The following is a 25,631-nucleotide window of genomic DNA, read 5'->3' as shown; positions in this document are numbered from 1 at the left end:
CTTTGGTATATGACGAAACTTTAATAAAGAAAGTTTGATTAAAAGATCTGCAGTGGTAGCTGCTCGATCGCAGTTGGACCACAAGCAGTTGGTAGCTGCTTGCAGACGCCACGTGCTTCCCCACCCAGAAATTATGGTGGTGAAAGATATGTTCCTTCTGGGTTGGGGAGGTTATCTGGGAGAGGTAGAGATCTGGGCATTCTAGTCTCTGTCTGAGACATATATCCACATCATTTTTGCAGGAGTTACAGGAGATTCTTGTAGTGTTGAAGGTCTTCCTTCCAATCATCCAAGGGGGAATGGTAAAGGTTCTCAGAAACAACACCGCCACAGACTAGGGGCCAGATGTAGTAAACTCCAATTTTGCGACTTGCAAATTGCGAGTCTGACCGACTCGTAATTTGCAACTCGCAAAATTGGATGCAGCAAGGTGTCTCAGACACCTTCTGCAACTCGCTATGGGGTCGCAAAGACCCACCTCATCAATATTCATGAGGTGGGTCGCAGTTTGCGACCCCATAGCGAGTCCCTGCACTCACAGGGATGGTGGCCTGCTGTAGTCAGCAGACCTCCATGTCTGTGACTGCTTTGTCAATAAAGCAGTTTTTTTTTTTCATTTTGCAGCCCGTTTTCCTTAAGGGAAAACGAGCTGCAAAATGAAAACTAAACCGAAACCGTTTGGTTTCGTTTTTTTCAGAGTAGGCAGTGGTACATAGGACCACTGCCTGCTCTGAAAAAATATTTTTTTCGGAATTCACAAAGGGGAAGGGGTCCCATTGGGACCCCTTCCCTTTTGCGAATGAGTTAGCACCAATGTGACACTGGTGGTAACTGCGAGTTGGTTTGCGACCGCATTCGCGGCCACAAAGCAACTCTGAATTGCGATGCGGTCGCAAATAGGAAGGGAACACCCCTTCCTATTTGCGAGTCGCATTCCCAACCGACTCGCAATTTGGGGATGAGCATCGCGTTCGGCCTTTTGCATGCCGCAAACTGCGTTTTTCTCAGTTTGCAACATGCAAAAGGCTTCGTACATCTGGCCCTAGATTTCTTAATTGGTACCTGCTCACTAATGTGTATGCATTTGTGTGTACTTAGTGTGTGCACACTAACTTAGATGTAGTGGTGTAAAAGTTAGGAGTAATTTTCTTTTATGTAATAACTTACATTGTTGCAAAAATTACTCAAAGTGCAAAACTGGTGTTAACGAAAAAACACAAGTGGAGCAAAATGAAAATTTGGCTGGGCCTACTTATATGAAGATCTGCTGTCTTTTTCTTCATGCTATTTGTCATTCTCCTTACATATCTTTTTCACTTCAGGGAGTTTGAAGAAGATCCCTATTTCATTGATGGATTTCCAGAGGTCAGGTTTACTGTTCCGAAAAGGAGCACTCAATTATCTGCACAAGCAAAATCAAGTGGAAAGGTGGAAGCAAATCAGATTGTCAACAGGTGAGTGTACATTTGTCGTGCTTTGTATGAGCTGTGCCACTATCTTGCTCTCCCAGTGCAAGATTTTGTCTTGCTTCTACCAGTGCAGTTAGTCTTATATCTTTGTTCTTTTATTGTACTCATAAGGTTTACCCTGTACGGTCTCCCATCTTGCTTTGACCCATACAGTTTTTTTTCATGATTATCTTTGTGAAAGATCCAGACTTCCAATGCTGAGTTTTGTCTTGTTTCTTCCAGTACGGTGTATTGTCTTTTCCTAGGGGAGGATTACCGATCACTATCTTTTCTTGATTTTCCCAGTGTTAAATCACGTCTTACACCTCCTGGCGGCTTGTACTGTCTAGGTTCTCCTGTTTCATTGCCTTGTCCTTCTTTTCTTGTGTGATGTATCATCTTTCCTCCCCGAGTGTTGATGCACTTTCTAGCTTCTCCCAATGTCATAGATTGTCTTTTCTCTTTTCCAATTAAGTGCCCTGACGTGAGTCTCCTACTGTAATTTCCTGGTTTGTTTCTCGATATACCATGTTCTTTTTAGCTTCTGCCTTGTTCGGTGTCCTATCTTGCTTTTCCTGGTACAATCCACTGCCTTGTAGGTATGTCCTAGTTTTCTTTAACTGTCGTGATGTCTAGCCTTGCTTTCTTTGCCCCTTGCCCCGCACTGAGTCGCGTCAAACAATGTCATTGTTTGCTCTTTCCAGTTTATCAAAAATTGCTTCCCCAAATGACCCTTATTTCTATATTTTTCATCAAAGGAAAAGGACTTTTTTTACAAGGCCCACTTAAGAGCTGGCGATTAGGTTAGCCGGTTTGGCTGGCAGGTTAGAATGTGGAAGGGAAGGGAGTAAGATTGATGCCACTCTGTAAGGAATAGTGTTTGTATATTCTTTTTTAGTCACTAAGGGCCACATGTACGAATATAAGGAATAGCGATTTCCTAATTGCGATTATCTCCGAATCGCAATTAGGAAATCTGTATTCCTAATGTATGAACCTGTTTGTTTCCAAATAGCGATTCCTAGTAGGTTGCAACTCGACCTACCACATGAATATTAATGAAGCAGGTCGCAATTTGAGACCCATTAGGAATTGCAGCCTTCGATGGATAATGGCCTGCTAGGTTCAACAGACCACATGGTCTGTTATTGCTTTTAAACTAAGCTTATTCTTTTCTTTTGAAATGCATCCTGTTTTCTTCAAAGGAAAACGAGATGTGTTTCAAAAAAGGAAACGTTTGTTTCATTTTTTACATTCTCAGAGGGAAGGGGTCCTATGTGAACCCCTTCCAATATGCAAGTGTATTACCACTAATTTGGAATTAGTGGCAAAGTATTACTGTTTTGCGACCGGAATTGGGTTGCAAAACAATAATATATACCATTCCAATTCTGTTTTTGGATGCCTTAAACAGGCCCCTTCCAAATACCGAATCGGTGTACATTCTTAGGGCCAGATGTAAAAAGGGTTTTGCGACTCGCAAAAGGCGAAAAACGCCGTTTGCGAGGCGCAAAAGCCTCTCCGGTATGCAGAAATGCATTTTGCGAGTCGGATACGACTCGCAAAATGCATTTCCGACTCGCAAATAGGAAGGGGTGACCCCTTCCTATTTGCGACTCGCAATGCTATGCAATTTCATTTGTGACCGCAAAAGCGGTCGCAAATGAAATCGCAGTTACCATCCACTTGAAGTGGATGGTAACCCACTCGCAAACGGGAAGGGGTCCCCATGGGACCCCTTCCCCTTTGTGAATGGAAACAAAAATAATTGTTCAGAGCAGGCAGTGGTCCTATGGACCACTGCCTGCTCTGAAAAATACCGAAACAAAAGGTTTCGTTTTTTTTTCTAAGTGCAGCTCGTTTTCCTTTAAGGAAAAAGGGCTGCAGATAGAAAAAAAAACTGCTTTATTAAACAGCAGTCACGGACATGGAGGTCTGCTGTCTCCAGCAGGCCACCATCCCCGTGAGTGCCCATACTCACAATGGGGTCGCAAACTGCGACCCACCTCATTAATACTAATGAGGTGGGTCTTTGCGACCCCATTGCGAGTTGCAGAAGGTGTCTGAGACACCTTTCTGCATAGCAAATTGCGACTTGCAATTTGCGAGTCGCACGGAGTCGCAAATTGCAAGTCGCAATTTGCTTTTTTGCTACATCTGGCCCTTAGTCCCAAACGGCGATTCAGTAACATGCTATTGAATGGCATTTTTGATTAATACATACCAAAATGCCTTTTTGCATTCACAAATGGCCTGATTCCGCAAATAAGACCATTTGCGAATGCGAATCGGTTTGATGCATCTGGCCCATATTGTCCTGTCCGAGATATGGAGGGAACACAGTTTAAATTAACACAAGAATATTTTCCCTACAGAGAACACCCCTCTGCCATGCACGGAAAATATGATACATTTTCTACCCGTATATGTTCCTTTAAAATCCCAAGAAGTAAACGCCTTTTAGGAAAAAAGCCAGAAAAAAGGAGGTTGATAATTGGACTTGCAAACCAAGAAAAGGTCACGTTTTGTTTCCGAATATTTGAGCTAAAATCTACAAGGCTCACAGACACTGAATGTGGGTGGAAGCGGGTTTATTGATGTCAGAGGAGCAGTGGTCCAGGATACACAAAATGATTCTCTTCACAGCGAAATGTAAACACAAATACTGTCAGGGTGAGTGAATGGTGTCTGGGGACAAGTGCAGAACAGGCAACAGGTAGGTGTGATAAACAGCTGTTCTTCGGGGTAAATGACTTCTGACTACATTCATTTGCCACAGTTAGAGGCTCTTACGTAGCTTCAGCATCATGGAGCAAAGATGCTTTAGATTGGCTGCAAGATAGTAGCTACAACCCGTCTTCTGCCGCCAATATTGAGGCTCCAAACGAGCCACAGAATTTCTAATGGAAAACTGAAGCGGAGAACAGGTCTGTGTAGCAATTTATGAATGGGGTCATTGAAGGACTGCACCATTTTTATTTCAATATTTTACTGGTACCAGTAGCCCTGCACAAGACGTGTCGTAATTCCAAGCTCCATTTCTAGGGTTTCTCCAACACGTTCCTAAATGAGGGAGCATCCAAAGAGCAGATTAACATCTTGGGGGCACATTTGAGCTCTGGCTGATGTCTAGGTGACCTTTGTATGTACTGTAGGTTTCCCTCTGGTAATGGAGCAAGCATCAACCCTGTGGATGTGAGATGAAGTACTAGGGCATCAAGTCAGGTGTCAGTAGCCGCCATTGATGTTTGCTGAAGTAGGGCGTACCAAATGTGTAGTTGTTTCACAGTAATTATATACAGATGCAGAGCAGTACGCTTCATTTAATGTGTACATTAATTTTTAGCATCTCGGAATATGTACTTTATTCATGGACTCTATTTAATGCCTTGTGTGGGAGTGAATTTAGATTATTACTTTCATGGTGTTTGGCCATCTGGATGCTTTGTTCTATTCATCCCATTTCCTCTAAGTAAGTCTAATTTTAGGTTTTAGGATGTTGGGTAGGTGCTAAGCGTGTGAAGACTACAGCAATTTGCCGCAAGAAAAGGATTAACAAAGTGCTAGTGATGCATTTATTTCAAATATGCATTGTGCGCAGATTTGCATATATTTTCTTTGTGCATAGTGTCTAAGTGAGAAGTGAACAGTGATGATTTAACTCTTTCGGTTGAAATGTGAAAATGTGGATTCCCAAAGTGGTGATATGAGGACCTATGCGGGTAGGACGGTGTATGAAGTTTATGGACCTAAATGCCAAAGATGAGGTGAAAGGATGACTAGCAAAGGACAGTGTTGCTTGGGTGCCTTCTACGTTGACTGATCACCAGTGCAAAGGGGAGGTTTATGATTGCAGCCTAATCTGAAAGGAAGGGAGGAGCATGGGATACTAGGTGCTTTCCTGTTACTCGTGTGAACTCTGATTTGTGTGTGTGTGTGAGGAAGATTGGGCAAGATGAATTGAATGAGTTTGCTTTCTCCTTTCTGTGATCTTCAATCTGGAAGTGATTAGCGTTGTGTGATTTGTGTGCATATGATGTCCTGTATTAAGGAAGAAGGTGGGTGGTGTCTTGTGGCCTCCTGTGTAAGTAGGCATGTGTATTACATTGTGTGCTTTCCCATCTTTTTGTGCATGTAGCTCCTCATGGTGGGGCTTTCACTATTTGGAATTTGCATGAACAGAGGAGCTACAGTGCAGCCAGTACATTTCTGCATATTCTGTGACTCTACACATTTACTGAGTTCTGCATGCCAAATAGGATCTCCTAACACTCCTTCCTCTCACTCGCCTACACACACTTACAATTTACATATGTAACACTCACGGGACAAACACTTTATAGATTTCAACCAGATGTGTTTGTATATCCATGTCTGCAAAAGATCAGCATTCTTCCATGGGCCTGAAGAACTCCTTATTTTCCCTGCTCTTACAGTCTCCTGAATTCTCTGCCCTTCCCTCCATTTACTTCTGCTGTCCTCTGTCTTTGGAAGCTCCTTGATACCATGTCTTATGCAGTAGCCTGTAATGGCTGCCTAAACTTTCTGACACTTGTTTTTGGTCTTGTTTCAGTTTTCTTTGTCTTGTCCCAGATGAAGCTAAGACTTCACAGCACCTTGCAGAAGCCGGATATGACACTTACGTACATGACGCCCTGGAACTGGTATGAACTGATAATTCTTCAGTCTGTCATTCCGATGTGCTTGACAAGGCATTGGTCTAAAGATAAACCCAAGCACGGCCGTGGCCTGTGTTGGCCATACCAGCAGGTAGCATAGATTGCTCGGGCGATACCAAGATGGGTGTTGCTCTTTGAGGTCCTTGACACGAGGGGTTGTGTGTCTGTCAGACAAACGTCCAGAGTTAGGAGCCAATGCACTTCTCAAAGAACAAGTAATACTTGGCCTCTGTCCTGCAGAAATCCAAAAGAGATATCCAAGACCCTTTATTGCCCAAACGTTTACAGAAGGTATACAGAGTGCAGTCTGAAAATTAGCTGGTTCAGGGATCAGGAAAGTTGTGGAAGTTTGTTGAAGTCAGCAGATATGTTCAATCTTGTAACACACTGAACATTTCTTTACATTGAGAGTGCAGAACTTGAAGGTACCAGTTTTGATTCTCCGTTCCCTGCACCTGCTCCCTGCTGAGACAGTGTTACATCTATGCCACAGCAAACTGCACAGATTGCCTGGTACCATAGTATTTTGTACAGATCCTTACTCAAGGATGGGCTAAAATCGCTGTGATACTGAGTACGCGCCCACGAGGCATGGTGTAACTCAAGTCTCACATGCTGCCCTGGCTCCTAGTGCAAGGTGAGACCAAGAGGCTTCCTGATATTACCCATAACCACACTGTAGTGTGGGACTCAGAAGCCCTGTAGGTCTGACTTTCGCAAAGCTTTTAGGCTTCAAACCAAAAGTCTGTTTATAAAAAGGATTGTGGGAAGGATTGGGAACCAGAGGCTTCATAGATCTGAGGTGAACCTTTGTGATGGCTTGGGACAATTGGCGACACAATGCTGTGCTGGGTCCTAACATAGTCTATGGACCATTATCATCATATTGCTCGGAAGGCCTATGGTTTTGGCTAGGAGCAGAACTGATATCCTCAGAAACTACCCTGGGCCATGTAGGCTAGCAGACTATGCAGAGGGCCATGTCAAACCTGGTTTCCCTTAATTCTTAGACACAAAGAAGATCTAGATATAATTTTTAAGACAGAACCTAAATGGGAGTTTGGAGGATGGTTGTGTCACCTGTGTCTCTATATTCTTTGATCTTGCAGTTTCAGGAGTGCTGCAGTAACGTGTCTTCCTGGGGCTGGCCTCAGACCCCACAGCCTTTGGACACCTGCATCCCGGAAGCAGAATTCTATGAAGGTCACTTCCTCGACGTGCTTTTTGACCGAATGGCAGGAATTTTGGATCAGGTTTGTAAGAGGTTGTAAAATCTATGTGTTGGATCACCACATTTTGGTGGTTCCTATCTTTCTAAATGTTCTGTTCAAGAAGAATCTCCTGATCCACCATGCAAGGTTTCATAGAACCACTGAAGCGTGCAGCCTTTTCAATCAACTTGCCTTCTGCCTGCAGTAATAACAATTATGGTAGCCATTTTGATGAACAGGCAAGTTTATGGGATGATAATTTGGACAATCACTTCCGTTGACGTAAAATGTACTGTGCGTTTTTCATACGAGGCAGTAGCTATTAAAAGAATACCACTAAAGAAAAAGTTTGGTAGAATGATTTGTGATCTGTAGAAAAACGAAAGGTATCGAATGTCCTTGGATTTCTGAAAAAGGAGTTGATAAAAGGTCAAACATTTTCAAACGCTGTTTTTTTCGTAGATTCACATACTTTATTCAATCTCCGTTCCGTCTGTAACATTAAATTAGCAGAATGGGTAGAACATGCCTGAAAGGCCTTAAAGCAGTGCTGCTTATGTAGTGCATGTCAATTATACAAAGCCACCCGATTAGCCCAGAGAAAGCTTAGTCCATAATCAAAAAGCAAAAATACTTCTTCGAGGAATGTGAGTTACAGAATGTTAAACTTAATTGGTGGATTGTTAAAGGATTAACTAAAGAAAAATAATCTCAAAATGTACCTAATAGTCACTATCGTGCACATTCACAAATTGTGCAGATTTATGTTTTGGTAAAGTAAGAATTATACATTAGAATTTAAACAGGATTATAATGAATTTGTTCTGAATTATAAAAAAAATTAACAATCCAATCCACATTCATCTGATATTGTGTACCGATACACCTGAACAAAACAAGACACAAATCACACACATATCGTAAAAACTGTACATTGCCAATGATATCGGTGCTGTTTCACTTCTCAAAGCGAAGTGGGCTGAATGTGTTCCATTTAGTGCACCTTGATATAGAGCCTTGTCCTTTGCCTGCACATTTCTTCTCGGCATGAGAAATAGTGAGATGGGGTGTCCAGATTTAGGTTCTGCCTGTCCTTCATCCTGCCTTCCACCCGCATTGAGCTTTTCTGCCTCTGTCATCTATCCCTCCTTTTCCTGCTCCTATCATCCATACTTTGTGTCTCCATCCTTTCTTCCTGTCCTCCACCGGTCATATCTCCTGGAGGTGTTGTGGATGCCTGCTCTCGCCAGTCAGTATTTCTTGTCCGTGTATTTTGGTTAATGCCAGTTTGTGTGTTTGAAGTGTGAATAGTTACATGCTCTGCCCGAGGCTTTTGGTGACAATGTGAGGAACCCATATTTCAATTCTTTAATATTTTGTTGTTTTGCAGCCCTACGAGCTGAATCTACAAGTGACGTCTGTCTTATCTAAGCTGGCACTCTTTCCTCATCCTCACATGCACGAGTACTTGTTGGACCCCTATGTGAACCTGGCTCCTGGCTGCAGGTCTCTCTTCTCTGTGCTGGTCAGGGTAAGTGGCATGGCTTCCCACACTCCTATCTGTAACGACTGGCAAGATCACAAATCTTACTGTTACATTAAAAATTACAAAGGTTGGCTGATCTATGGGAAATTAAGAGATTAGGTCCAGATGTACAAAATACTTATTTTGCATTTCCTAAATAGCAACTCGTTAGAATTCGCTATTTAGGAAATGCAAAATGGTATGAACAAAAATAGAGATTCCCTAATAGTGATTCCTATAGTGTAGGGATCGCTTATAGGAAATCGCTATTTAGATAATACCAAACTATTTGTTCCTAGGGGCATAAGGCCCTTAGGTGCGAAAGGTTTAGCATTTCCTCATTTCAATTTCCCAAAAGGAAATCGCAAATTAGGAAATGCTAAAGCTAGGGTGACGTTTAGTCTAAGCCACACCCCCCCCACCCCCCTTTTACTGAACCCTTAAAAAAGTGGTACAGATACAAGCCCTAGGAGCATGTGTGTGCTTTATTGCACTTTAAAAAAAGCATTTTTGGGTGCATTTTTTTAATTGCACATGGTTACCATCGACTTGAAGTTGGCGGTAATTGCATTTCCTGCGTGCTCAGTTTGCATTTAGGAAATGCTTTATACATGTGACAAGAAATCACAAATAGAAATACCTATTTGCAAATCCATATTTAGTAGAGTAGAAATCACATTTTCCGATTTCCTAAAGGCCTTTGTACATAGGAAAAGACTCTTTTGCTTTTCTTAACAGGCTGACATTGTGATTCGACCTGTTAAGAAATGCAAAAGGCCTGTGAACATCTGGCCTCATGTATCATAGCAATGCATCTGAAAGGCTTGTGACTGACTGTGACTCATATTGTGACCCTTTCAGGGGTGGTGACTATGATAAAATCTCATGTTATTATTCTAATTGTTTTTAGGTTGTGACATCTTTTATTTCACTATGCTAAACAAAATGCCTCAAGGTACAATTCATAAGCTTTTAGGATCACATTCCCCCTACCTCAGATTGAAGTGATATATTGCTCAAGTGGTTAAAAAGCTGTTCTTTGTCATTTTCTTACACACACAAAATTATTACATATTTGCATGTTGGACTGCCAGATCAAAATTAAAACGGAGAAGCTGAACCTTGAATGGCACATGACCTTATGGTTGAATTATCTGACCACTGTAAACGTTGCTGCAAACATTGCTGATTTGTATGGTGGACAAGGGCGAAAAACTGTTCTTTTACTGAAAAAATGCACTATTAAAAACTATAACAAAGGGGTAGATGTGCATTCATCCACAGTTGAAATGTTGGCAGCAGCAAATTATGTACTTCATTGTGCGAACACTTTTAATACAAACGCATACGATCACCCAACATTCAACAAATTTAGCAGCGAAAATAGCTTGTGTTCTAAAATGTTTGTATTAAATTCTAATCTCACTATATATAGTAGGGTCCAAGGCATTTATAAATCAGCCTGGGTTGAAAACTGAGTGATTAACAATAGTCCTAGTACGTGGAAGGTTTGCACATGACGTATTCTAGCTTCCCCAAGGATCTCCGGGGATCTTATTCTCAAGAAAGGAACCAATCCCATTTCATTTCACAATAATATATTAATTGCACCCGCTCTCGTAGGGAACCGTGAAAAAGTTTTCATTTATTATAACATAAAATGCAACGTTTAGGGTACAGTTTCAAACATTGTCAGACGTCTAACCCAAGAAATATCTACCAGGAAGGTCCACATTATGAATGCATTTACTGCCTTTATCACCTGAGAGGAGATCCCTATTTTTATTAAATGAAGGAATATACCTCCCGTATTAAACATCTTGTAAGGTAGAAAAAAATCAATTTCTAGTCTTGCCAAGGGAATAGGGGCCAGATGTATAAAAGGGTTTTACCCGTTTTGTGTCTATGGGAAAATGTGTTCATACATATGGCCCTAGATGTCTTCTTCAAGCTGTCCACGTCATCGGTCCAATACGTCACCTCAAAGCCAAAATCTGTAAATGCTTTTGTCTCTGAAATAGCCATAGCATAAACATTTTACTTGTATTATTTTCTTTTTATGTGGTTTTTGCATAACATAATTTGCCAATTCTTTGGTCTCAGAGTGCTTTAGGTTCTTGCGGCTGATTTGTGGGTTTACCCAATGGAGTGTCTTGGAGGACTTGGGGTGGAGGGGCTTTTATATTCCCAATCGATCTCTGTTCAGGCAACGGTCCTTATGCCCTTCGAATTTACCTAACGAGTGCTTACTGCAGTTGTCGTGCCGGCTTTGTTTCATATCGGCCATTTATTGGCTCTGAATATTCGGATCCCACTCTTCGTTGCACGCTAGTGAGTTGGGCCTTTGTTCGCAGTATCTGTTGTCGCTCACCCTAGTGTTACTTTGTTTCGGGGTCTCTCTCGGGCCTCTACAAACATCTCTCTCTCTCCCCCTGCGTATCTTTGTCACTTTGTCCCGCCAAAGTTATTTCCCAGGTTTTCTTTCCACAGGTCTTTCTGTCCAAGGGCTCCCTGGAACAGATGGATGGATATTAGCCAATAAATTGACGGGACGGTTGGTAAAACAGGTGTGATAGATATGGCATATCGTTCGGCAAATCATAATTTTGCTGTCTGTGATCCATGAGGAACTGCTCTGCTGGCTGCACTGAGCAAGAATGTTTTCTACACAAACCTATTCTTGATTCACATGCTACGCATTATTCTGCCATCTAGTGGTTTAGCTTGGTAAAAGCATCCAAGGAAGTGATTTTTGGGTCGTTACCCAAAGGCAGAGTATGTATCAACCCCTGGTGATGTTAACAGTAAACCCAGATTGCGCCACTACTTGGTTGCCATATTTATATTATTTTTTTCTGCAATTTAGCTACATTTCTTGACGGGAATAAAGAAATGAACCTTACAAAACATTAAAAGACATTGTTTTACAACTACAAAACCGTTCTGGAGTCTACCAGAATATAAACTCAAAGCCTTACTCCCAAGGAAAAAACAGTTAATATGACCCTTAAATCATGCAGCAGGTGCAGTATGGCCGGCATGCCAACTGCCGCAAGGCCGTGTATCCAGGTAGCTCGAGACGGGTCTGTCCGATTGTTACAGACCCTTTTTTTGAGGAATACAGATCCCACTTGGACAGCCTCATGAACCAAATACATTTGTTTCCTGAAGTGAAATTGCTGTCATAAATATATCAACAAGTGGTCCACCTTGCTCTGTTACATCTCTGCGGCAATTTTGGGAAACGTGATTCTTCATCTGGGGTAGGCGGATGGTAGGAGGGTCGCAGGCTGCGGGGAACAAGTTGAACTACAAACTATTACATGAAAACTTAAGGGCGGTCTGGTACTGTCTCCTAATGAGGGACTTTTTTGTGGTGATTCTTTACTGCGGTACCAACCAGTGTACATAGCAAACACAGAGACCGCAGCGACCAACTGTAGCAGTATAATAATGCAAACCTCAAAACTTGGTACAGCACCTGTAAGTAGAGAGTGAAGGTACAGCTTTCTCATTAAACCAGAGAAACACATAGGAGCATCAGCATATATATAAATCAAAACATAAGCATAGTCCGGGTAATTTTACACATGATATTGTCTCGTCAAGGAGTAAGGTATTGCCCCCATTTAAAAGATAAACAGTGGATAGAACAAAATCCTCCAGTAAGGCAATGCTATCAAAAGAGATCCAGAGGGACACAGCCATCCCTATGAACAGTGAACCATAGGGAAGGAGTGGGGGCAAGGGAGGAAAGGGGGGCGCGGTAACGAAAGAAGGATCTCTTCCAAGGATATGGTGGGGAATGAGCTAAAATGTCCAGCTCATAGCGGCAGCATACCCCCACAGTAGAGTCAGAGGAGCGGAGTCCCAGCATTTAGAAAGGGTTCCCAAATATGGAGAAAGGTATCCGCTTGTCTTGCATCCTGTAATTAAGATGCTCAAACAAAGCTGGTTTGTACATTTCAGCGAGCCGTTCGTCATGTGTCGGACTTTGCGGCGCTCTCCAGTGGAGTAGGAGAGAGATTTTTGTCACAGTGGCAGGCACCACTTGTGGATCATCAGGCCTGAATGATCAGACATGTCATTGACCAAGACTAGCGGTACTGTGAACGGAATGGGACTCTGTAATGCCTTGCTTAGTGATGTCTAACTAGAAGTCCAATATGTTTTAAGTTCTGGACATTGATAAAGGATTTGGGGTAGGTCACAATGGTAATGGGCACATCTCTAGCATGTCTGATGGTGCAGCAGACCCGCCTGTTTCAGTCTGAAAGGAGACCATTACCAGTCATTAGGCATCTTGAAAAGGGTGAATTTCATTCTGGATTCCTGGACCCCCTTGTACAGGTTTTCAACAAAGTCTGTCCAGTCATCTTTTGAGTGGTCCACATTTAGCAGCCGTTGCCAGTGTAGCCGTACCTGGCGCAGCAGGAGTTGGGAGCGTAGGTGTCTTGTCAGTAGATTATAAAATCCCCAAATCACCCCCCTGAACTGGACCTACAGAGTGAGGTATTGCAAAATTGGGGATACTTCAGTGGCCCAAGGTGGCTTGCCAGGCAGCCAGAAAAGGGATTGTGTTAGTTGCTGGTAGTGCCATAGTTGGAAGCTAGGCAGGCAGAATTTAGCCACAGTGTCTCAAAGGGTTTGAGCTAGGTATCATGAATCAGCTTGTCAATGGTAAGGATGCCAGCCTGCTTCCATAGGGGCCAGGATACGGGTTGTTTATCTACGGAGATGCTGAGATTGCGACAGAGTTGAGTACGTTTGTGCAACCTTGCATCGCATTTAAGCAGTTTATGTGCACATGTCCATGCCTTGAGCACGGGCTGAATAAAAGGGTTGGCAGCACAGCGCTGGGAGGCTTTGGCCCAAACTCATCAGAAGGCATTCTAATGGAACCCAGAGCGGAGCTTCCAGCCTAGCCGAGGTAAAATATACCAGTTGGGAGAGATGGAGCAGGATGTATTAATGTTCCACACTCTGTAGGCTCAAGCCCCTATAGCGCATATGGGTGATCAGTTTTACAATTTTCATTTGCGGTCTCAGGTTCCCCATATAAAGGATTTGATGACTCCTTCTTTTTCTCAGAGTACAGATGTACGAACCATTAGTGGCAGCATTCTCAAGATATATACGAAGCTCTGGACAGAAACCATCTTGACCGCCTGTAACCTCCTCCAGAGGCAGAGATTGAGGTCGGGCCATTTCACATAATGTTGCTTGGTAACACCTATGAGAGGGTCCAAGTTGTCCAAGACCATCTTATCGAGACCACAGTTAATGTACACCCCAAGGTATGCCATACAGCTAGCCTTCCATTGAAAGTTCTAGTCTGCTATGGCCGCTTTCGGGTGACCGAAGAGAGTGGTACAGCTTTACTTTAGCTTCAGTTAATCCGCTATCCTGTAAATGTCAGAAAATTGGAGATGGTGGACATGAGGGCTAGTTGGGATGTAGGTAGGTCAGTTAGGGTGAGCATAATATCACCTGAGTACATCAGATTTTTTTTAGCACCCGTCGGGGTTGGTACCTCATATTGACAGTGTGTCTCTGGATCGCAACTCCTAGCAGCTCTAAAGCTATGAGGAACAGCAGCTGGGGGAGAGGGATCCCTGGTATGTACCCCTCTTAATTACATAGGGGTCAGAGAGAAAGCCACCTCAGTTGACCTGCGCCTTCGGCACTTCATACAGCCATCGGACCTTAGAGATAAATTTGCTGCAGAGTCCGCACCGCGAAAGCGTCCGCAAAAGGTAGGGCCACTCGATGTGGTTGAATGCCTTTTCAGCATCTAGGGATAGAGCAATTCTCTCCTTCTCAGCATCTTTTGAGAGTCACAGGATGTGGGAGAAGGTGCAAAGATGGTTGCGGGATGTCCTACTGGGCACAAAGTCCAACTGGGAGCTGTGAAACAGGGTGGGGAGCACCCGTTTAAGGTGGGCCGCCATAATTGCAGCTACAGTTTTCATGTCAGCATTATGCAAGGATGTAGGACAGTAGCTGCCGCATTGCAGCAAATCTTTTCTGGGCTTAGGAAGAACTGTGATGAGCGCCCTATTGGAGAGGTTGGATAAGCTGCCCGTTTCCTCATCCTCATTAAATGCATCATACGGGGAGTCAGCCACTGTCGGTTGATACTTCAACCCCTGTGGGAAGCCATCTTCCCCCAGTGCTTTGTTATAAGAGAGATAAGCAATAGCCTCTGATATTTCCTCTTTTTTTATTTTTCTCTTGTAAGAAGCGCTCTGCCCTTGTCATTGAGGGTTGGAGTCTGGTATGTGCAGAGAAGCGTTCTTCTGCACTGGTATTGTCCCCAACCTCCAAACTGTAGAAGCCTGTGTAGTAGGCCGCAGAGGTAGCAGCAATCTCTTGCACGGCGTTACCAGCATGCTCCCAAGTTCATGAGTGGCTGAAGGCCTCCCGTTGTTGCAATTGAGCAGCTAGTAAGTGGGCCACATATCCGGCCTGCTTGTAATGTTGGGCTCATAGGCAGTGAAGTCTGTATTTCGCTTTAGAAGTGAACAGAGTAGAGGGAGAGGATGTGTAGTAACAGCTTGAGCTGCCGATTTCAGAACTGGAGGAACTGAGTTTGCGTCTCGGCCTCGGTGTCTGGCTCAACATCCGGTGTTTCTGGGCAAATCACTTAATCTCCCTGTACCTACAATTCTGCACCTTGAGACCCTCACAGGTGATTTGCCGCACTTTACAAATGCTGGATTTATAACTAAAAGTTTGGTTCCATTTTCACCTGTTCTAGGTTTCACCAGAGAGCAGCTGTAGGACTTTGGAGATGCGACTCCATCATGGAGGCAATTTAGTGTTCCAGGGCTGTCTAATGGTAAGACCTAGCTTTGTTTGCAAGGGCTCAGACTCATATAATCTGTCCTCTCATGGTGGCCTTAGCCTCAGCCCAGAGTGTCTGGGAAACGCAGCTGAGACCCCGTTGTCAGTCATATAGATAGAAAGATTAGATTTCAAGCCCGCCCAGTCTGCCGGCATCCTGTAGTGCGAGACATTAAGGTACCATGACTTTCTTTGGGGTTGGAAATTATTCCAGTCTCCCGAGAGACCCATGGGAGTGTGGTCAGCGAGTGGTGGGTCAACAGATGACATATTTGTGAGTATGGGCGGCCACCACTTGAGTAACTAGGAAGTAGTCCTGTTGGGCGTGAGAGTACGAACCTGAAAGTGGAAGGTATAGCCCTTGTTTAATGGGTGAAGTCTCCACACGTCAAACAGACCATGGTCGTCACTGAGGTCCTATAGGAGAGCACGGTCTAAGCCATGCGTCCTGTCCAGAGGGCCCGTCCAGTCTATAATTACATCTGGGCCAAGGTTCCAGTCCACCCCTAATACTACATGGGAAGTGCCCAGCTCTTTCAGTACACAGTTGAAGCATAAGGAGGAGCTCTTTGTTCCTGGTCGGGGCATAGATCGAACCCACCTCAATGACTCTGTCTCTGATCTTTACCTCAGCCGCAACATAATGGCTGTCGGCATCCATCCAGGTATGTAGAACCTGACATAGCACATCTTCGCACCAAAGTTGCCACACCACATTTAAGGAGCCGTTGCATGCAAACTGTTTCCTCTGAGTCATCTAGGGGGAAAAACTACTGTACAGGGCATGTCCCACCCAGTCTCATCCGAGTTTGGCTGATTCTGTATGGGTTAAATGGATCTCTTGGAAAAGGCCTATGTCTGCTCGTTTAGAGGACAGATAGTAGAGACTTTTTTTCAGCTTAACATAGCTTTCCAAGCCATTCACATTAAGAGAAGGTATTTCCATTGGGGAGGCGGTCATCTTGGAATGGGGTGAGGGAGGCAGGTAGTGGTGTAGGAGAGTGGGGAAACCTGGGTGGGAACGCTGGGGCCAGTGGCAGTCCCCAGGATGGGATGTGTATCAGGGAGGAATCCCTATTCGTTTAGGATAGATAGGAGAAGAGGTACCTCCAGTGGGAGGCTGGTCATAAGTAGGGGGGTCGTTCTCTGTCCGAGTGCCCCAAGGGGAGAACCTTTCGCCAGTGGATCTAAACCTCAGCTGTGGCCCGGCTCTGCAGGGAGGCGGCTGCACCGACTGACATGATATCTGAAAGGCACATGAGGGAAGGGAGGGTGGAGAATATCGGAATAGAGGGCCAGGAGGCAGTAAGGACCCCCAGGGATTAAAAAAAAGAGCGGGGGCAACCCATGACCACGGCCACCAGTCCCCAAGATGGGCACGCTAGAAATGGACAGCCAGGCACAAAGAACGAGTAAGTCACAATACGGCTATTGGGGCCGGCTAGTAGAGCATGTCTGTCAGCCAGGCGGCCCAGAGCGCACAGAAGAAGCAGAGGGAAGTGGTTTCAGAGGAGATCTCGATTTATCCCTGGCAGTGTAATTCGTAAGTTCTTCTCACAGCTCTCTCCTTATTGGAGGGCTTCTTAAAGGGTCTGTCTAGAGCAGGTCCCACCCATCAAGGAGGTTGGTCACCGGAGGGGGTGACTGGGGCCCGCTTGTGGTCTGTGGCAGGGTAGTGTCCATACATTTCTCATCCAGACAATCCAAAATGCGTGCTAAATATTACAACTCACAATAGTCTTTAGAGTTACCGTCCCTGGTTATTCACATTGTGGCAGGTTCCAGATAGCAATATTTACTTTCCCATTTACAAAGACGTTGTTGGAGTTGCAAAAAACCCTTCCGTTTGTCATTGGTTTCCACAGATTAATCTGTGGCTATCTGCCCTTTACGGCCATCCAGCACGTACAGCCATGGGCTCTGACTGAGGATAGAATCTGATGGGCTTGTTCATGCTGGAGAAAGCACACAATGATTCAACTCTCATCTGGCTGTTTCAAGGCAGCGCCCTGGGGTGGAATTTATGGGCCCGCTGAATCTCCAGGGGATGGGTGAAAGTGGTACAAAGTAAGCATGGGAGCAGTTCTAGCAGGAGGGCACCCACATTATTTTACATCTCTAGTTTTTCAGGGATGCCATACAACCTGATATTATTCTGTCACACCCTTCCTGAAAGTCAACCACTTTCTGTTTGAGATACCAAATGTCCGGGCCCCACGACTCAGCGTTGTCTAGCTGCTCCTCGATAAGGGTCGTCCATTTGTCCAAGTCATATACTTTAGAATGAAAGGCGCTCATGTCCACTCGTAGTGTCTTCGTAATGTCCATGATCTTCGCATCCATGGACATAGCTGTACCCCCACCCCCGAAATTACCTTGAGGATAAGTTCCATGGGTGCTTCTGGGTGTTAAGATGCGGTGTCGCCCTAGGATTGCCTTAAACCCCCAAAAACATCCGTAAACAACAATTGTCGAGGGCATTTACCATTAGCCATGCTTGTCAGTCGGCCCCCACAGAAAGGCTGAGCCGGGGTTCAGTACGGAGGACGGCAAGGAGGCTCGCCAAGAGGACCAAGGCAGTAAAGGAAGAGGGGCCATGAGACTGCACTGCAGGCTGGTACTTAGCACCAGACCAAAAGGGTTATTATCCGCAGGCAGCTATAGGTGAGGCAGCAGCCAATGGGGATGATGAAACAAGACCCCATTGACAGTGGCGGTGTCAGGTATGGTCCAAACGCCTTGGGGGCGAAGAAAAGGTGGTGCTGGAGAATGTGATCCCCCTTACAGCACTAGGCCGCAGTAAACAGGCTGTTGGAGGACTCCAAAAGGTGGAGGGTCCAGCTCGCGAGGCAGCAAACAGCTGGTTTCAGGCAGCCGCCAGGCCTCGGCAGCGAGCTAGAGGAAGCAGGATCCCCGGGCCAGTCCTCAAGGCATCTCGGGGTCTGGTGTCATGCTCCCCTTCTTCCACTACGAGGTCCCCTAATCAGGACAGTGGTGCACGTGAAAGAAGGTGATTGAACAGCCTGTTATCTTCCGTGCCCGGAGGAGCTTCACGCAAAAGCGGCCATGACAGTCGGCAGCCAAACTCCATACACCCCACCTCCCCCGGCAACACCCCGCTGCCCCCACTCACTGTTGAGGGACATTTGTACCACAGCAGTTCATCTGTTCATCTTTTGGGGCTGTTGAACTCAAAGGTTCATAAGCACAGCAGACATATACCAGAGGAGCAGAAGTGGGTGCTTTATGATGATGTAATCACTGACATCTTTAACACATGAAACTGGTCAGTGGTGTTTCATGGAATGCCTTTCACTAAACGTCCCCTCACACAGGTTGCTTTCCACTAAGTCAAACACTGAATAAAACAACTTAAGGAGACTTCTATGTCCTGGTGCGTTTTAGGTTTTAGGGGCAGTATTATGTGTCACTTCAAAACCCAAAATCTCTTCTTCAAAAAGCACAACTTAAAACATCTGTTTCCAACATTAGATGGATGGAGTGTGCACCTATTTGTGAATCTACAGCCATATAAGCTGAAAACCAATTGTTGGAGATAAGAAACATTTTCCTTCTTGTGTATAATTTTTCCTTTTTCACTGTATAAATCACTTCCTGGAAAGTCTAAAAAAAGATTTTCCCAGTAATAAGCACTTCTATTCTATAGCACTTTCTATTGCGACCTTTTTTTAAACAAATGCAAATCTTGGGACTCCAATATTTGCTGAGGAAGGCAGCCTTCTTAGTGACTATCACTATCTCTTAGTGACTAGAGAAGTGTGAGCAATCTCTAGGCTCTTTTTACAGAGGAACCTTGCATGCTATTTCAGCGAAATAAGGTCTTCGTTTGGAGTTATCCCTGGTAATTTCTGATTTTCATATTAATCATACCATATGTCATGCTTTTCCTGAGGGTCCTGTCGTAGTAAGAGGCTCTTCTGTTTTTATTCTGTATATTGACTTTTACCGCTTGTGTCTCAGTGGCCCAATCCTGGCATCCCTTTGGGTACTTGACTGTCACAGGGTTCGCTAGCTTGAGCTGTCAAAGCTGAAGTCGAGAGTTGAAGGGGTCTCAGTACGACACAGTAAACATCACTTATTACCATCATTATCTGGCAGTGCTTTACTTTTTAACAGGTAAGTATTGCACAGTAAATGCTAAGCTATACAAGCAAACCTTGTATATGTCCCAACTTCAGGGTCCCGGAGAGCACTCCAGAAATCTTTCTAGCTCCTAAGCATTAGACACAAAATTTCTGTAACCTTGATTGCTTGGCCAATGTTACTTGATCGTGCAATCGTCAGGCCATCTCAGTGATCTTTGTCAATATTCAGGTTGCTCTAGTTCCTGAAGGAATGATTGGTGGAGTACAAAGAGGTGTACTTTAATGTGAGCCTCATGTGGGTGTACTGACTGGGTCCCAGAGGATATTGGCTATTCCCCAAAAGCCCAGCTCCCAGTCAACAAGATCTTCACCCTTAGAAACTTTGCAAGTATCCCTGGTGATGTCCGATGGCTTGGGGCGTGATCACTACTATAGGATACAGTCCAGTCACTGGTGTCAAGAGATCATATCAGTGTTCATTTGTCCCCGTTGGCTTTTATCTGGGTACAATAAAATACAGTTAGCCATTCCCCACTAAATGTCCCAAAAGATGCCTTTAAAAGTTTCAGATGTTCGTTCTTAAAATATATCTGTCAGGGTCAAGATATGCCTGTTACAGGGGACATGAGGTACCCATCGGAGAACAAGGAGTCACTAGATGGAACATTGTTAAGGTGGATCGTGACTTCAACAAGTGATAGCTCCAGAACCCTTGGAGCTAGAACAATAAAACAGTAAAAGGGTGTAGTAACTGTACAAGTGGTATAAAAGTGAAACATCACTTGTGGGCTATAATATAGTTTAGCATCAATGATATTGGTTATTTTAAAAATGTGGCGTCAGGGCTTCCTCTGCCACATTGAAATTCTGTAGGACACAAGCAGTAGCAAGCACATGTGAGAATGCATTTTCAGATTTAAAAGCTAGCTTCTAGCATAAGAGTCCCCTATCAAATGTGCCTGGGAGCCTCTGAACTGAAGGCACAATGTGTAAAGTTGAGCCATACTAAATATGAGGCTGGCATGTCTCTGCAGTCATAGCATTCAAAATGTTTTCTTATTGAAGAGGCCGAAGCAGCCTTTCTTATTTGCAGGTATGTTCATTAGGTATAAAAATCATATAACGCTAACCCAGGTTAGCAGAACATAACAAGATCTATTTTCACAGCCCACTGTAATTAAAAATATACTTCATTGATTATCTTACTTATGTGAGTGTCACAGAGATGATTTCTAAAAATGTTAGTCATCTTTTTCCTGAGTCTGGAAGCCTCATAAACTGGCCCTACTAGGCCCCTCCCCTCATGCTGTGAAAGTGGTTAGACTTCCTCAGGCCAGAGCGGACATCAGTTAGATGTCAGCGATTCCTACTATGACTATCCTGGAGAACAAAGGGCTGTCTGGAGAAGATAGACTGCTGGAAGATCCCTGACAGAAAAAAATGGAAAGTTAATCACAGAACACCAACTAGTGCATATCTGAGGAATGAGAGGGGAGTGGAGAAAAGATGACACCCAGTGGCCAAACTAAAGAAAAGCTTGAAACTCTGGAAGCAACCTAGTTTACACAGGACAGAAAGACAGTGTATGCAGATCTTGAAGTCGGCCTATTCTTAGTCAGACTAACTCCGCTTAATCAGTACGGTGGCAGAGGAACAGGACTAGTTTGTGTTGTTTTCATCATTTGTTTTAAAAACTAGTGATGGGATGGAGCCAGCACTGTAATAGGACAGCCAGAGGTGGCAGCAGAAGGGGTGATGTAGGAGGCTATCAGAGATCCGGTAGCTGAAAAATCTCCTGCCATCTTGAAAAACTCTACAAACAGGGTTTCTGGTATTGCTGTGGCTAAAAGTCAATAAAACTGTGCAAAGCTAGGAAAGGCACTTTATGCAAATCCAGTAAGATTATGGTGAGACCCTCCTCCCACCCCCTCCACCTCTAAGCTCTTTTGGACTTGTTGAAGACGAGAAGGAGTGGAAGACTGCCTGCTGTCTGCTTGAGAGAAGATTAAGGCATCGTATCCGTTCCTTCCTTGTAATCTAGGTAGTGAAAGATGTTCAGCAAAGCTCATGGAAGCTTGGCCTCCTGTGGTCCACAAAAAAAGTCCTGAACAAAAGAGAACATCTTGAAAGAAGGAATCAGCTGGTTCAGATATTCTCCGCTTTGGCAGTGACCTAAGAGAATTGGGGATAGAGAAGTTTACCTCCACCTTGAATATGTGACTGGATTCCACAGAAGAGCTCTTTGAAGTTTGGAAGCTACAAAAGCATTGAGCAATTTCTGACAATAATTGAAGTTTTTTTACTTCCTTAGGCCTGGGTCAGGGCACCGAAGCTATGTAAGAATTGTACAAGCTAGGTGGCCAGGATTTTCTAGTTTGTCCCCAGCTAAAGCATTTTGTTGAAAGACACAGCATTAGTGGGACCTCTCGAAGACGGGATCTGACTTTGTGGAACACTACTGCGACTCCTTGCCTTACTCTGCTTGAGGATTTTAAGTTCCAAAAAATGACTAACAGAGTAGTATGGAGTTATTTGGCCAATGTAGACGAAGTGCCCAAAAACTGAAAGTGACCCCATATGCCCCATTTAGAGAGTATAAAATGAGATACACTCCAAAAAGGGAGGACTGGTCATCTGCCAGTTTTGAGAGGTTTGTCCACATCCACCAAACTCTCCGAAGCTAGAACAAGAGAGAGGTAACAGGTGGCAAAATGACCATGGTGGTGAGAGGACTTCAGCAAATACAGTTTTCCGGTTGTCCTGCTCCGGGCACAACTTGGGCTGCAGCAGAGCCTGAATTCAATATACTTGACTTTTGCAGACTCCGGCAGCCAGAGAGTACTGACTTGCTGTGCTGAAGGATTTTCACCTCAAGAAACACAAGTAGGTCTGAAGGTAAAACGACTGGCTGGGTGAAATGATAAGCTTTACCTAATTCTCAGCAGATATAGACCAACATTGACATTGGGTCTCCCCATTATTTTCTGTAAGTGTTGTTGCTCTTCTTTTAAAAAGTTGTAACTCCTGATTCCCTTTACCAATGTTTGGCATTTTAATCATTGCATTGGAATTTTACAGTTTCATGTCTTGACTTTAATGTTGTTTTAGTGCTGCTATTTACTTAATGCCAGTTGCTCTTGAGTCAGAGCTACCGGGAAATTTGCTTTTTTTCATTTATTTGGAACTTGGTTAGTTCGTTGGACATCATCTCTTGCTCTTCCCAGTTAATAATTCTGATTCTCACACTATTCCTTTAGGCTTTCTCTGCAGATGTGACCTCTCCTACAGTGAGAACTTTCACTACATCACAAGTTAACAGAAGCTCTGCTTGATTATCTAAATAAGACCAAAAATATGCACAAGATGGAAGGCACTGGCTTTCGTTACAGTAACCCCCCCACCCCCAACACACACTTTTTACCTGGTATGTGATGCAACTTTGACTCCCTGCCAACCAGGTCCCCAGTGCCAGTGTTCTTTGCCCCAAAACTGTCCAATTGGCTAATTCTTTAGTTCCCTCTGTAAGCCCCTAGTAAATGGTACCCCAGGGTTCCTAGTGCCTGAGGTGCTAAAGAGGGTCCCTAAAGGCTGCAGCACAAATTGTGCACCCCTAAGGGACCCCTCATCAAGCACCTGACAGGCTGCCATTGCAGGCTGCCTGTTATGGTGTAGACCATGGATACTCAAAGTACGGCTCGGGGGCCGCATGCAGCCCCCCTGACCTTTACATGCAGCCCCCTGGGCAACAGGAGTACAGGGCTGCTATTCACTGGATTCAGCTCTAAAAATAAAAGATATTAAATATTTTGTGGTTAACTGGTGGAAAGGAAATAACTAGAGAGTCCTGAGCTTCACTTAAGAAACAGGTTCATTTTTAAAGACATCTTGCAGGAAAAGTGTAAAAATATAACAGTTGCTTCAAAATTAAAAAAGTGTATTAAGTTAGCAATGATGAACCTTTCAACCTAAGTATAAGTTATTATATCATTGCAATGAGAAGTATTAATTTACAAGTGATAGTTTTCAAACATGAATTCAGAAACATTAATTCTTACCCTACCTTGACAAATATGCCAATAGGGAATTAAAGAGGCAAGTCAGATGTTCTGTTCACGTTTTGAGTGGCCTGGTCTCCTACTGTACATGAACAATATTATCGTTTTTAAATTAAACACAGGAGCATATTTTTACAGTGTAGATGCTGAAGTTTTGCTGTCCTCATATGTGATAATGACAAAAAGGAGGGCAAGTGAAAGTAAGCAATTGTCTAGGATCACACAATTTGGAAAAGTGGGGAAGACCAGATTAATCTCAGCTTTCCTAGTTTCATATTGCTCAAATCAGTCACTAGGCGTATATCCTTCACTTCGCCTACCCATACTTATCAGCCAAATCCCCCTAATTCCCTCGCTTGGCCGCCATTCCTCAGGCATCGATGCGGCCTTCGGCACATCACAGACCAAACTTTTTGGCCCCTGTGAAAATGTTTGTGAGTACCCCTGGTGTAGACCAAACATGAAAACACGACATGGCACACAGCCTGTGTGCCATGTGCCTAACCCTGTATGCAATATATGTAAGTCAACCCCTGCAGCAGGCTTTACAGCTCTAAGGCAAGGGTACATTATATTACATGTGAGGGCATATCTTCACAAGCACATAATCCCCTGCTATGCTTTTGTCGATTCTTAGGTATAGTAGGTGGACAGGGAAGCCATTTTAAATGAATATGCTGAACACAAGTTCCCCAGCTACATGAAGACTTCACTGAAGAAAGGGATTTTGGTATCAAACATGTCATATTGGTAAACCCATACTGCTGCTAGTGTTGGATTTACCAATCCATGCACCCAGAGGGCACCTCAGAGATGCCACCTGAAACCCTACCAGCCTTTCTTGTGCTTGCTGACTGGTTTATGCCAGCCTGCCACCAGAGACATGGTTCTAGCCCCCTAGGGTGAGAGCCTTCTGCTGTCAGAAGGCCCAGAAGAAAAGCCTGTCCGGTAAGAGGGTGTAACGCCCACTCCCACAGGATGGCCTGCTGATTAGTCTTCCTAAGGTGGCAAGCCTCAAAGAGCTGCTGCCTTTGAAATGCGAATGTGGCTCCCCTCACAGGATAGGAAGACACCCCCCCCTGTCCAGAGCCCACAGGCGGGAAAATTGGCTAGTCAGATATGCGTGCCACCTCCAGGCTAGTACCATCCCCATAAAAGGGGCTACTGCGAGGTGGACACGAAATTTCAGAAGTAGCCATCTTGGTTATGGCATATCTAGGAATTCTGGGCCAGGGTTATTCCCACAGGAATTGGTCATATAATGGTTGTAGTTACCCCGAGGGGCAGTAGCCCATTAGCTACTACCCTAAACACCTCTAACGCTCCTAAATTCAGTTTTTAGGGGAGCCCCTAGAACCAGAGAAGCCGATCCTGATGACCTAAGAAGACCAAGGACACTGAATAGCATCAATAGCAGCAGAGGAGAAAAGAAGCACCTGCCCTGGTAACAACCCCACCTGCCTGTCTGCACCCCTCGATGAAATCTGCAACAGAGTCGACTTGTCCTACAGCTGCGACTCCAGAAACCCAGGAGGACAACTTGCTTTCAGAAAAGACTCAAGACCACCTGCGTACATCGGACCTGTTCTCCAGCAAACTCCAAAAGAAGGGACTCTGAAGCCTCTGGAGTCCGAGTCCATTGTGATTTCGCCCCTCTGCACACATCCTCTCTCTCCTGCGACTTGTATGTTCAGAAAAACTCGACATTTAAGAACACCTCTGCACCCATTGCCCCTGTTCATGGAGAAAAGGATCAAAGGT

General features: G+C 44.4%; 1 protein-coding gene across 3 annotated transcripts in view; it reads left to right on the top strand.

The window, feature by feature from the left end:
• The window catches only part of FHIP2B (FHF complex subunit HOOK interacting protein 2B), a 124,533-nt gene that overhangs the window by 86,168 nt on the left and 12,734 nt on the right, over window positions 1-25,631 (top strand). For all 3 annotated transcript variants that reach the window (XM_069213978.1, XM_069213979.1, XM_069213980.1), the window contains 4 exons: window positions 1,323-1,454; window positions 6,022-6,112; window positions 7,237-7,380; window positions 8,729-8,869. In XM_069213978.1, coding sequence (XP_069070079.1) covers window positions 1,323-1,454; window positions 6,022-6,112; window positions 7,237-7,380; window positions 8,729-8,869 — 508 coding nt within the window. The remainder of the gene's footprint in view (window positions 1-1,322; window positions 1,455-6,021; window positions 6,113-7,236; window positions 7,381-8,728; window positions 8,870-25,631) is intronic.

This window comes from Pleurodeles waltl, chromosome 11 (genome assembly GCF_031143425.1).
Source record: "Pleurodeles waltl isolate 20211129_DDA chromosome 11, aPleWal1.hap1.20221129, whole genome shotgun sequence".
Taxonomy (NCBI): domain Eukaryota; kingdom Metazoa; phylum Chordata; class Amphibia; order Caudata; family Salamandridae; genus Pleurodeles; species Pleurodeles waltl.
The sequence above is the reverse complement of the archived record's forward strand: the minus strand, read 5'-3'. Positions and strand labels throughout refer to the sequence as shown.